General features: G+C 37.0%; 1 protein-coding gene across 2 annotated transcripts in view; it reads left to right on the plus strand.

Moving 5' to 3' along the window:
• Positions 1-2,110: 2,110 nt before the first annotated feature.
• Positions 2,111-14,414, plus strand: part of LOC131985570 (solute carrier family 66 member 2) — a 42,716-nt gene continuing 30,412 nt past the window's right edge. Inside the window, exons 1-3 of one of the 2 annotated variants that reach the window (XM_059350751.1) lie at positions 2,111-3,036; positions 5,316-5,449; positions 10,429-10,479. In XM_059350751.1, the coding sequence (XP_059206734.1) occupies positions 2,834-3,036; positions 5,316-5,449; positions 10,429-10,479 (388 nt within the window). In that variant the 5' untranslated portion in view covers positions 2,111-2,833. The remainder of the gene's footprint in view (positions 3,037-5,315; positions 5,450-10,428; positions 10,480-14,414) is intronic. The other variant, XM_059350752.1, reaches the window with a different exon arrangement.

Consider the following 14,414-nt stretch of genomic DNA (forward strand, 5'->3'; position numbering starts at 1 on the left):
CATAGGGGCAGGGCATTTTTATTAACTCTTTGTAGACCGGTTTGTCCTGTCAGGCAGGTCACAGTGTTTGTGCTGCAGAGAAGCAGGAATAATTCTCTCTTTCCACACTGAGCTTTGGTTTTTATATAAGAGATCATCCTGGATCATAGGGACAGATGAGAGATGAGAGGCTGTCTGCCACCAAGGTTACATAACTTCCATTAAACCTTTTATAAATCTGTATAATCTGGATTTAGTGTCAGTGACAGTCACTCCTGCTGAATAAATTAAATTTAAACTGTGTAATATGATTAAGAAGGACAGTTAATCTGGAGTGCAGCATTCAGTGTACTTGCACTAGTGTTATGTGCTGAGTAATAAGTCAACTAAAATAAACCAGGTTGCATGAAATATTTAAGATGAAGCCCAACCATCAGAGCATAACACAGGCAGAGGGGAATTCTTTGCTTTCTATTTCCTTTCTATAATACAATATTTATTGCCTGCAGCAAGGCCAAAGTAATCCAGTATGGGGGCCCCAGGGAGGAAAAGGAGCTATAATGGGCCATAACTAAATGTAATTTACAAATAGGGCAGAGGTCCTTTTATGTCATTTTAAAATGACTATGGTCTTTTACGTTCAGTTAAGAACTTGTACCTTACCACTGGCAATTGAGGTAGGCAGATAAATATTCCTGCAGAGCAGCATTTATAAATTCAATTCCTAACGGATCCTTTCGTGAAAGTTTTGCAATAACGATCCATCCTCAACGCTGTTGGTGTCTAATGTCTAGAAAGCCAATATAGGCTGAGCACCCGATGGTGCAGGACAATCAATCAATCAATCAATCAATCAATCAATCAATCAATCAATCAATCAATCAATCAATCAATCAATCAACCAACCAACCAGTGGTGGAATGTAACTAAGTACACTTACTCAAGCACTGTACAATTTTGAGGTACTTGTACTTTACTTGAGTATTTCCATTTAATGTTATTTTATACTCCCACATTGTGAGGGAAATATTGTACTATTGATATTGATATTGGTATTGACCTACTCCACTATATTTAGCTGTCAGCTTTAGTTACTTTTCAGGTCGAGATTTAACATGAAAACATGTTCTTTTTTAAATTAAACCTCATTATTAAGTAGTTTAAATGACCCCTAACTTAACTTGAAACAATTAAAACACTGCTTATATAAATGCATCAATAATAATATTGTAAAATCCAATAATGTATTTAAAATATATAAAACAATCTGATGGGGCCATTCTGCATAACAAGTACTTTTAGTTTTTAGTCTTCAAGTACATTTTGATGCTGATACTTTCGTACTTAAGTAAGTTTTGAATGCAGGACTTTTACTTGCAGTGGAGCCATTTCACAGTCTGGTATTAGTACTTTTACTTAAGTAACATATCTGAATACTTCTTCCACCACTGCAACAGACCAACCAACCAACCAACCAACCAACCAACCAGTGGAGTTGGCTGCTGATAGATTAGCTATCCAACAAGATGACTATATCATATAGTACATTCAATAATGTGTTTTGCTGGTAAACCATGTATATATTCATGTATATCCATAGTTGACACAGTCTAGCCGTACGTTTAAAAAATCCTTGTCCCGAGCAAGGTTATTATAGTTAACGAAAACTAACGAAATAATGAAAACTATAATTGAAAAAACATTTTCGTTAACTGAAATAAAATAAAAATGAGAGTTCTTCAAAAAAAAGATAACTAACTGAAACTGTATTTTGTGGTTACAAAACTAACTAAAATTATAGTGAAAATGTCCTTTGTTTCGTCTTTGTCAATTTTTTTCATACGTAAACCATTTTGGTTGATATTAAATCTATCCATCTGGTTTTATGACTTAATAAACTTATTGGGGCTGAGATAGATAAGACAAGTGAAATAAAGGCAACATTTATTGTGACTTTTTAAAATCTGAAACCCAACAAATACCCCATTACAAAAAAAAAAACTAACACTAAAACTAATAAAAACTAAATTAAAACTAAGCATTCTCCCCAAAATAAAACCTAATTAAAACTAGCAAAAACACAATCACAACGAAATTAAAAACTAATGAAAAATCCCAAACTGTTATAACCTTGGTCCCGAGCTGGCTGTCACCGTCAGTATTGGGTTAGGGTTAGGTTATTTGAGTTGTAGTGAACTATCTTGACTGAGTCGAACATCTTTGTCGTAACACGTCACGCATTACGTTTCAGGAAGTGTGGGCTTGACCGCATAGAATAGAAACACAGTGGGCCAGTCAGTGAGGAAACTATTGTCATTTAGGGACTCTGAGCGGAAAAAAAGCTATTTTATTCCAAGTTTCCACAAGATTTCAAGGGCTTTTTATACAATTTCAGGAACCTCGGGAGTTTCTTCTCCTGAGTTTAGCTTAGCCTTTTCAAACAACGCCAGCTAGCATCAACAGAAGTGTTGAATCAGAGATTAACAGCCGTCTGTCTCCTCCACTGAAACACAGCCGCTGCCTTCAGTGAGCGTTGTTCTGTCGGTAGTAGCTAACATATTGATGTTCTTACTGTGTGGGTTATTGTTCTCAGATGTTACTGTAACGTTACCACTCGGCTCGTCGTTCCTCTCTCTCTTTGACTTGTGATGGCGTGGCACTAGCTGCCTCTTTGTCTCTATAATCCGTGTCAGGACTATGCATGAAAACACGGATGTGTGTCTTTTTACAAAGTGACAACAAGGAACCAGAGGACAGACACCTCATCATAGTCTCCACTGAGCGAGAGACAGCCAGCTGACATCACTTCACAACTTCTGGCCAAGGTGTTAGGTGGACTAGTGCGCAGCTGAACATGGAAGATGAGGTGTTTGACCAGATTGTGTTTGTGTTTCACAACCTGGTTTCGTGGGTCGCTGCTGGTGCCATGGTGTTTGGTGGGGTGGTGCCCTACATCCCCCAGTACAGAGACATCCGCCGGACCCAGAATGCAGAGGGCTTCTCCACATATGTGTGCCTGGTCCTCCTGGTGGCAAACATCCTACGGATACTCTTCAGGTAACAAATCACTAATGCACTTTCTGTTCTGAAAATACTGAAACTGTCACTCATTTATTTTGGTACTGCCCCTTTGTCCAAGGTCTTTGGATTGAGATTTGTAACTTTATTGCAAGAAATGTTTATAAAGATTTTAAGTTGTTTTGGAGGGATGTACTATTTGGGCTCTTTGACAAAAATAAAGAAAAACTCAACGAAATATTTATTAGAAACCTGATCATACTGATGGCGAAATTTCATATTCATAAATGCAAATTTGCTAGAAGAAAACCATCTTTTGTTGCCTTTCACCATGAGCTCAGGCAGTACATCGCCTCTATTAAATTGTCCAATAACCAAAAAGCTATCAAAACAGTTGATATTTGTGAACTATTAAACATATTATTGTAAGCCCTTCCCCCCGGCGTAGATTATACATGTGAAATTCTTTTGTAATGAATTGTATATTTTTGATGTTTGTGAAACAAAGTTATAATAAAAAAAAAAAAAAAAAAAAAAAGTAACAAATCACTTCCTGTCAACTTACACCTGACCAGCTTCTGACCGATCCCCATTCAAAAATCTGCCAATTAAATACTTTTTTGCTTATAAGATAAGCCTTATAAGACTACATATTATGGATCAAGAGTTATGTTTAAATAATCACCGTGAAATTGTCTGACATTTGGCCTAAAGAGATTGTCTTTTTGAACAGTGATTATGACCAAAAGAGTAACCACTGTCACAAATTTCCATTTACACAAGTTAAAGGTATAATGTGAAAGAATTTGCATGTATTAAATGCCCTGTGTTGCCATTGAGGGAATGGATTGTGCCACAACAAGACGTGCCATTTTTAAAAGCCGGCAAAGTAGCGAGTAGCCACAACAATAATTCATCCATAATAATCACCGCCATGTGCATGAACACAGCGACAAGAAACGCAGCAAGCTCTGCTCCTTCCATCTCAGCGTCTCCTTCCTTATTGTTTACCTTTGGCGAATAAAATCCGTCGTGTATGTGACGTCAATGTCGATACTGTCGCTAAGTGATGATGCGACGATCGAAGACCGTACGTCACCTCAAGAGTCTCGTACATCCTTCTGGGGCCTTTTTTTGTAATGGAGACACATCGAGTGAGTGGCCATTTGAGAGGGTGTGGCCTGAAACTTTCCCAGCGGCCACTAATGGAAACGCTAAACCCTAACCCTAACCTCTTTCTACTAGCCAAGAGTGATGCAAAACAGGGGCGGCTAAGGCAAGGCTCAGCTAAGGTTAGCCAGCTAGCTGTAACTTAGCTATGTGTCATGGGTTTGGCATTGGATGTTTTGTAATATTAGCTGATAAAGTAATTTGCAAACAGCAAGCTAGTTAATAATGAAGCCAGTGATAAAAAAATAAAGTACAGTCTGAATATGATTGTAATTATGATGTTATGATGTTAGGGTGTTGTGACAATGGGTGTCATCGAAATGGAATAAAACATGTTCTATATTATTTCTATCATGATGCCGAAAAACCAGTGGCCGAACTGCCATACAGCAATATTTGCGTAATTTGAACGACTCTTTGTGTTCTGATTTTTGAGCGAAGCAGGAGTGAACCATAGAGGTGCTGTTTTTCTAATATGAAGTATACAACAATATGCTTTACCAAATGGTTATTTCGTATAGACCTGCATTCTATCAACATAACCCATCTGGTCAATCTCATCCAGTAGCAACAAAATACTTTTTGTAAGGTAATAGCAATACATTGATCTTTATCAATATATGTTGAATGCTCAATGTGCCAAAAATCAAAATTTCAATACATATTATCATCTTAAAGTTACACCTTTATTTTAAAATCCTCACATGATATTTATTGTTTTCTTTATTTGAAACAATAGATTCATTTTTATTTAAATATCTGGGAAAAACTCAAAATCCTCTCATGTAAATGCCAAAGGCTCATAGGTCCTTGATAAGAGGGGCTGTAAAAAAAAAATATATATATATATATATATATATATATATATATAACTAATCTAATGTGGCAGGTACTTTAAAGAGAGCATTCGTGTGAACCTTCTGTGATACTTTTTCTTCTGTAGTATGTTCCTGGAAGTTAAAAACACTTTACAAGTTGCTGCAGCAAAGTACCATAATTGTATTGCGCTGTCTTTGCTGCAGCACAGATTCTGTAAGAGAACTACAAAAACATTCAAAGCATGTTTAGTATTCCTCCCTGAGAAAGGTCACTGTATTTCATGCCTGCTACGTTTTACATAGTAAGTTCACCGTGTTTTTTTCCACCAGATTTGGCCGCTACTTCGAGACTCTACTGCTGTGGCAGAGCATCATCATGATCGCTACCATGCTCATCATGCTGAGCCTGTGCACCAGCGTCCGCATGGCCACTGAACTCAACACCAAGAGACGCTCCTTCATAGGTCAGAAACCCTCCGCAGGGCCTCTTTGCAGTTCAGATAAAGCTCAGTTTTACCTCAGTTTACTGTGTGTTCCGCTTCGCGTTTAGTGCTTAGAAGAGCGAGAGTGTTTGTGGGAGTGTATGTGAACTATGGGTGAGAGAATGTGTGATGGAGTTGTTATTGTGTACGAGAATATAAAAATATCTGAGAGCAAGCGAGAGTGAATGTGCGTAGGTAGGTGCATGTGCGAGTGTTTGTAAGAAATGTTAGAGTGTGAATGATTGTGCAATGAGAGTGTGTGAGCATGTTGTTAACAGGTCCCCTTACCTCTCCTTTGTGTGAGACACCTTTAAACGGGGATGTTTGAATAATCCAGTTAAACCTGTTTCAACACTTGTTGCAAACTGAAAGTGAACTGAACTACAGATGGTTATCGCCTGTGACAGGATGTTCAGGTTTGTTGAAGAGATTATTCAAAACATTCTTAAAAATCCTCCTCCTAAAGAAATGACACTGGCTTCATACGTCACATCAAAACTGTTGGATGAACTGCTTATTTAGGTTTCTTTTAAATGACCAGATTCGTTGGAATCTTTGCATCACAAATCATGATATATATATCAAAAATGTGTTCACTACCACAACCAGTTTTCCATAAATAGACTGGTACCTGTCAAAGAATGCTGACAGATGATTGATTTGTTGGTCCAGAATTATAATATGTTAAAAGGGGAAATATAGATTTAGAGATTTACATAGGCAGCTTTTTACTATTCTGTTAAATGAAACATATTAGGTACTTTCAACACTAGATTGTATTAATTGATTCAAATCCATCTGATTATCATGTGCCCCTAACAACTCTTTCTCCTAAAAACACATTCCCATACAACAAAACTGCATTAAAACTAGTGGTCGACCGATATGAGTTTTTTAATGCCGATACCGATTATTTTGACATCAGTCTTAACCGATCCCCGATATGTGCTGCCGATTATTTTTGGGCCGATTCTTGAAGCCGATATTGCCTTTTCTCCCTCCATTTAAATGATAAAAATGACACAATGATACCAAATGTTACACAAGTCTCAATTTAAACAAAAAAAGAAACATTTATTAACAAAACAAACAAAACATGTCAACAGTTGGATAGCAAACAATGTGTATTTTGTTCTAGGCCTGGAGGTGGTGGCGCCTCAGATGATCCACATATTTGATGTGTTTTTCTTTTTTCCGGTATCAGCAGCAGCTCACCAGAGAATGGCAGATGTTGTACCGAGCCTTGCCTGCTGTTGGCTCAGTGAAATGGGCTAACTGACCGGCGAAATAGATTATGTATTATGTATAAAAACAGTACTGTAAATAAAAATACAGTAGTTCTACTGTAAATAATAATTACAGTAAGTAACTTGTTAATTGCTGCCAATAATTTACTGTAAAAATCACAGTAAATTCTTTACAGTGTACTCAACAGCCCTATAAAGTTGCTCAACACCCTACTTGTTGACACACTGGATCCTGTTTTTCTGTGTACATCCTCCTGCACACCACAGCTCTCTGTGGTTTTGTAAGTCATTAGCCAGTATGACGTGTTGCATGCCGTGGTAAGGTCTGCTCCTAATGTTCTAATACTCTAATGGGTGCTCAGCTATGGTTCCTTTCCCTGTGGCAGTCTGAAGACAGGGGAGTGGAAGACACTTTAATAATGAGCACTAATGTCCCAGGCTCAGTATCTAGTTACTTGTGCTTTACATGAGAAAGATGTTTTTCACTCTTGTATTTGTCCAAAAAAATATGATTACAGTAGCCCCTGGAGCTCACTTTTTATCAAGTTATCTGTTTGTTTAATTCAGACAAAATCAAATTTCTACTTTCCAAGGGGGTTATGTGCCAGTCTGTTTTTTGGCTGGGAGGAATAACTTCTTTAAGTCAATGTGAGGTTTAAAAATAAGTGTATTATTGTAGAAAAATTGTATTACCAAAAAGTTGAACACTTACTATTGCCCTAAAAACTCTGATATAAAAATGATGTTCCCACAAAACAATTATTGATTCTCATTTCCATTTTGAGTAAAATGTATTTTTTCCCGGATACGGTCAAAGTTTTGAGCAGGTGGTTAGCGTTGAAGTTGAAACAAAACTACTCGATACTGTTTAGGAAGTAAAACTACTTGATTAGGTTTAGGAAGCAAAACTACTTTGTTAGGTGTAGGAAGCAAAACTACTTTGTTAGGTGTAGGAAGCAAAACTACTTGGTTAGGTTTAGGAAGCAAAACTACTTTGTAGGTTTAGGAAGCAAAACTACTTGGTTAGGTTTAGGAAGCAAAACTACTTGGTTAGGTTTAGGAAGCAAAACTACTTTGTAGGTTTAGGAAGCAAAACTACTTGGTTAGGTTTAGGAAGCAAAACTACTTGGTTAGGTTTAGGAAGCAAAACTACTTGGTTAGGTTTAGGAAGCAAAACTACTTGATTAGGTTTAGGAAGCAAAACTACTTTGTAGATTTAGGAAGCAAAACTACTTGGTTATGTTTAGGAAGCAAAACTACTTGGTTAGGTTTAGGAAGCAAAACTACTTGGTTAGGTTTAGGAAGCAAAACTACTTGGTTAGGTTTAGGAAGCAAAACTACTTGGTTAGGTTTAGGTAGCAAAACTACTTGATTAGGTTTAGGAAGCAAAACTACTTGGTTAGGTTTAGGTAGCAAAACTACTTGATTAGGTTTAGGAAGCAAAACTACTTGATTTAATTGGGTTAAAGTAAGTAAAATAAGTTAAAATATGTAACATAAGTCACTAACATGAGTAAGGTAAGTTTCTGGTTTGGTTTGATTTAAGTTAAGTATCTTATCTAAGTAGGTGCATTGTGTATTTTTGTCTTAAATCTTTTCATAGTGTGTTTTTAGTTAATGAAAGATAATTCATGATTGTGCTAGCATTAGCTGGAAACTCTTCTTCCCCAGCTTTAGAATCTCATCAAACTGGTCACTTCTGGTTGTGAAAAAACAAGGCGTACACAGCCAAAATGTCAAACTCAAGGGTTCATATTGTTACTTTATAAAAATAATTCAACACAGACTTTGGGTTCCACACCGGACACAAACAGTGGTTTTCTAGTTGTATAAGTCCAACCCATTTTCTCCTGAGGTAAAAATATAACTCTCTCAAAACGTAATTCACAATGCAGTTTTGTTGTACTAGAACATCATTTTTAGGAGACCATGCTGGAAAACTTTAAAAATCTACAATTAATAATTTCTGACTCAAAAACTCTTCAGAACTGTTTGCTATTTATTGATTTACTAACAGTGACCTGGTCAACAAAAGCAAACAGCCTTAGTTTTGATTGTTGACATAACTTTTTCCCCACTGCGCCCTGCTCATTTCAAAGCATTAGGAAGCATGAACAAAGACACAAATAGAGAAATCTCTCACCTGAAAAAATCTGAACTGTTCTAAATTTGGCAGAAATATGTTTCTTTATGCAGGACCACATCACTTGTAGTATAAAGACAATGAGAATGTGTTTTCAGGGCCTTCAAGGTGCAAAGATGCCAGGGATACTTGAACAAACACTTCTACACTGTAAAAAATGTTTGTTTTATGGTCAAATCTTTAATTCATGCAGCATTTATAAAGTATTTCTTGTCAATTGTATGGCAGAACAGCGAAAAACTTTTTTTTATTTTTTACGGTAAAATATGGAATGAAATTACAATCTTAAATGTGAAATCAACAGTGTTAATATAATTTTACCGTAATATTACAAAAAGTTGCACCGTATTTATTACGGTAAAGTTCTGGCAAACACAGCTGCCGTTTTTTTTACCGTTAAAACAACAGTTTGTTTTTTCACAGTGAACCTTTCGAAAGCTATTGACAGATTAATGGAATCACTGTAATCAGGAGATCTTCCCCCCCCAAAAAATAACCCCATAAGACCAACCTCATGTGTAAATGCAACTGTTACGTTAAGGTCAATGGACAAGATGATTTTCTGACACCAGTAGGGGCTCTTATTGAGCAAACCCTTTTGTGCAATTGCAGAGAAAATAGAAGGTAGGAAGCAACAAAATATATATGGTCGTATCACAGTCTATATAAAGAAGTGAAGGCAAAACTTCTTGTTGGCTCACTGGTGGCTGGCTGCAGTATAGGTCATATTAACGGATGGGACATGGGCCAAACAAAAAAATCATAGTACATGTCAAAGTTAATTAAAAATAAATCCTCCACCAGCTGATCTCCACTGCACAGACTCAGGCTCCAGGTGATGTCAGAAGTGCAAGATGGTTGAACCCATATGTGGGATGTTTTAACTTCTCTTTTGTGCAGTGGGAGAAAGTGTGGATGTGTTGTCCATTATTAATGGAGTCCATGGGTTCTATGGGTTCACTGCAAAAAATGGTGTCTAAAAACAAGATAAAAACACTAAATCTGAGGGAAATGATCTTGCTGCATGGACAGATAATTTCACTTTACAAGATTTCTTAAATTAAGATTATTAAATCAAGATAAATTAAAGCTGCAAGCAGCGATGAACTGGCCCGACCAGAGTGCACTGCAAATTATTTGTTTCTTACCAAGATTAAAAAAAACCTTTAGATTTAGAAGTGTTACATAATTTATCTTGTTTTAAGAGTTTATTTCTTATTTTAAGTTTTCAACATGCTTATTTCTAGATTAAAAATCTTAATTTAAGAAATCTTATCAAGTGAAATTATCTGTCCATGCAGCAAGATCATTTCCCTCAGATTTAGTGTTTTTATCTTGTTTGTAGACAACACTTTTTTGCAGTGTTGGAAGACTTGTTGGTGATCAGTAACTAATCCTGGAGTGGTTTTGCGGGCTCATTGATTACTCATAATAACCTGAAATGACTGACTTACTGTGACAATATTACAAAGTCACTCCCAAGTTCATGAAGAAAACCAAGCTCTTTTTTCTTTCCTTTCCTTTTCCTGTTTTTTTTTTCTTCTCCTTTATTTTTTATTTTGTGTCTGTAGCGACAGACAGTAAGGACGAGGAGATCAGAATCCCTAAGAGGCTCTTTCTGGGTATGTACAGAACTTACTGTGTCTGCCATGAAACATCAGTTGTAGTTCATCTGCCTCTCCATCTCTGTGTCTTGTGCATGATGACCCAGTGTGGCTCTCCCTCCAGCCCAGCCAACACTAACTGATGACTAACACTTTTACCACATGTCTGGATGAAGCATGAGCCCATTTCACCCGCATGTAGTCCTGTTGTTGCATCCATGTGTGATTAACAGTACATATTGCTGTCCGTCCATTGTAGCCACTGCTTTCAGTGCATGTTACACTTCACATCGTCAGAACAAATGAAAGATCTGCTTTCACTGAAATGTGTGAATGTGATTTTGCATGTATTGTTTGTGGTTTTAAAATGACAGTTTAAGTTCTAAACTCGCATAGATAAGTTATTAATCAGTGATTAACACTCGACTAACCTGTTGATATTCCAGTCTTAAGCCTTTTACTGACATCTTGAAGTTGTCTAACTTCATGCTGTTGTTTCTTGCGGTTTGGAAGTATTGTTTGATGTAAGCTCTAAAATCAAATGTGTTTTTTAATGTGTTTAATACTGATTTTGATACCTAACCATGTGTTTTAGACGATACCAAGTAGAGCAAGGCTGTTATTGAATTTTTGTTTCTAATAGCAATGTCAACTATAGAGAAAAATTCATATGTTACTGATATTGCAGCTGATATAGTGAATTTTTGCACTGGAATGACCTTTTCAATGGGGATTGTGCACAGATTTTGCACCAATATTGTAAAACTAATCTCTTAGACGAGGCTGCCTTCTTGAACAAATAACTTTATTAGAGAATATTTAACATTATTATACATTATAAAAGAATGATTATGATATTGATATATATATATATATATATAATTTTTGTAATTATTAAAGGTGGGAATCACCATAGGCCCCGCCAAATAATTTTATCCCGATACTTGAGTCACGATACGATATTATTGCGATTTTTTAGCGTTTTGCGATATGATGAGTATTGTGATACAATATATTGTGCGCCTGTTCCACCCCCGCGCTGGCGTATGACCCCGGAACAAAAACATCCAAGAAAGCCGATCGTATTAGCTCCTCGCACATTAGCCGCTCGCTCATTAGCCGGTCAGTAGCGACGGCACAAAGTATCGCACTGAGGTCAAGGGGGACCGTTAAGGGGACCGTATTAACCTGCTGAAACGACGTATATCGCCAACTAGTGTTGAGGAGGAGGACACGTTCCCGTCAGTTATTACATTTTCTTAGTTGCATGTAAACTGGGACAAGGACAGAAGTCAGATTAGATGCCAATATCGATTTTTAAGCATAGCTCGAACTGCATGTAAACGCACTGAGTGAGCTCACTGAATCGATATTATATTGCCACGCAAAATATCGTGATGCTATGCTGTATCGTTTTTTTTCCCCACCTCTAATAAATATAAATTACAGACAGAACCTTGTATCGAATCGGTGCATAGATTGTTACAGTTGCTTACCAAACGTTATTCGATTCTGCATTTTAGGCGCTACTGGTATTGGTATCAGTAAAACTCTCCTTTAAACTGGTGCATGCCTACTTTATTCTGTCCTGAAATGTGAATGTAAAGCATCTTTTGTTTAATGGCTGTTTTATGCAAATTGATGTTGTCTTCTAACCTCCTTCTTAAAATTGTTCTTTGAACTACACTTGATTTCAGCCCAATGTTCCTCTGGTTGTGGATATGTCATGAAATCTACGGGGTGGGGTGTACCAAACTGTTTTTCTGTGTGGAGCTATTGTTATTGTTCTTGCCATGAATAATTTGATCATGTTCAAGGAGTCTGCATAAATGTAACTCTATAGACATGCATTGCGTAGGATAATGCAGTTTAAACATAACGCTGGTGCCTAATTTAAGGATAAGGCTAGTGATATTTCTCATTTTTCTTATTGACAACGAAAGCAATAATTTAGTGATGATACTAACAAGTTAAGGCAATTAGGAAGAAACAAAATGGCCACATATAAACCCCTTTTACTCACATTTTCATGGTCCTTGGAATGAGTCCATATCGCCATTCTTGCCCTATCCCAGATTCTAGAGCATTTGAAATTTGGTTCAAAATCAAACCCAGTTTGGGGTCAAATGTCCTTATTTTTGTAAGAAACGCATTTTTTTTAAAAACGTAAATAACAGACATACAGCGCAGACATTCTTAATGTGGTAAATGACTATTAAACCTGGAAACAGCTGATTTTCTTATGAACTATTATAATAATATTATCTATTGTCAGCAACCATCACTCCTGTGTTCCAGTAGCACATTGTGTTAATCCACATTTATAGTGTTGAAAGGCTGATTGATTATTAAAACACGTGTGCATTATGTTAGCACAGCTGGAAACTGTTTTGTGCTGAATTGAGAAGTAATAAAATGATCCTCCCTCAGGCTGGTTGAGTATCAAGAAGTGAAAGTTGGAGATTTGTACAAATTATTATTTCTACCCTTGTCAATGTCTTTACTATATTTTGATTAATTTTGTAACTCATTTCATGAATACAACAGTTTGTTTTCATGGAAAACAACAGACGTTTTCTAAGTGACTCCAAACTTATGAGCAGTAGTGTATATACTGTATACTTTCCCTTTTCAAGGGTCAATCATAAAGCGTATGGAATCTGTTTGTGCCTTCCGAACTTTTGGATGCATCATTTCGTCTGTGCCCCTACCAAATATAATTGGTTGTAGTAATCATGTGTCGGAAGATATTGAACTCTGACAACATTGCCAGTGAAAAAAACTTTCTAAATTCAGCCAAAATATTGGCTGACCATCACATTTCTTTGTTACAGCTGCCATTCTAAATTAAAAAAAATAAATTAAAAAAACATGAAGGATCAGTATAAAGTGAACACTGTATACAATAAGTATGCACTATGGAATTAGGACATAATATCAGTGAAGAAAGAGCTTTTTCCTGGTATGGACACAAGATGGCAGTAGAAAACAATGTTTGTATGAGATGGAGAAGCACAGAGTACACTTGTCTCAGCAGGTTTTAATATATGATAAATTCTCCTCTTGGGACTCACTTCGGCACACTAGATGGCTTAGTGTTGAAGCACTATTTTGTTCCCTTTTGTTGGATAATTTTTTACAAAAAGGGGTGAAAAAGCAAGAGCAGAGGGAATATATTTTTTCACCAACATTGTGGCTTTCAGCCTGTTTCTGGCATCAGAGGAGGACCGTCTTGTCTTGTCTTGTCTTCAGTGTCCAGATGTTGTGCTGCTGGCTCGGTCTTTGCCCACATGTTGGATCCAGCTTTTAGACGCCTCCATAAATGGTCATTGATCAGTGAACTCTGCCAAGCATCATTACAATTGACAGAACACCGTGTTCTTTGATCGCAGCTCTGCTGGCCTGCGTCTGCCCATTGATCTGTTCGTGGAAGTATCCAAGATAAGCATGTTGTAGTGTACTGTTAGAAGGAGGAAAACACTGAGAGGAAGAAATAAAGAAGTGAAGCAGAGCTGTGGATTGGTTAGGTCTGCGGCATCACTTAAGGCCTGGAGCAGCTGTGGCCAGTGTGAGGTCTGTAAGATGGATGCAGGATCTGAGATGCAGTAAATTACAGAGAGCCAACAGAAAAACATATAGCACTAAACTGGTGTCAGTGTGCAGCCGTCAGGTGGAACAGCTTCACATTGTAGCTCTCTGCAGTGACTCAACATAGTGATGTTTAGTCAGCAGGACACATTCTCACCCTGTACATTTTTCTTATTGTTCTGTCTGTTCCCTTTATGTGCTCCAAGCCTGGCTTCATCATAGCACATATTTGTTCTCATAGCAGCAGCACTTCATTATCACACCAGGCACCTCCATCAAACAGCTGGACGTTTGTACTTAGAAGACAAACACAGTGCGGCTGACTTTTAATTTTAACTTTCTATGTTACCCAAATAAGGCTGTAT

The sequence above is a fragment of the Centropristis striata genome, chromosome 14, assembly GCF_030273125.1.
Source record: "Centropristis striata isolate RG_2023a ecotype Rhode Island chromosome 14, C.striata_1.0, whole genome shotgun sequence".
NCBI classification, from domain to species: domain Eukaryota; kingdom Metazoa; phylum Chordata; class Actinopteri; order Perciformes; family Serranidae; genus Centropristis; species Centropristis striata.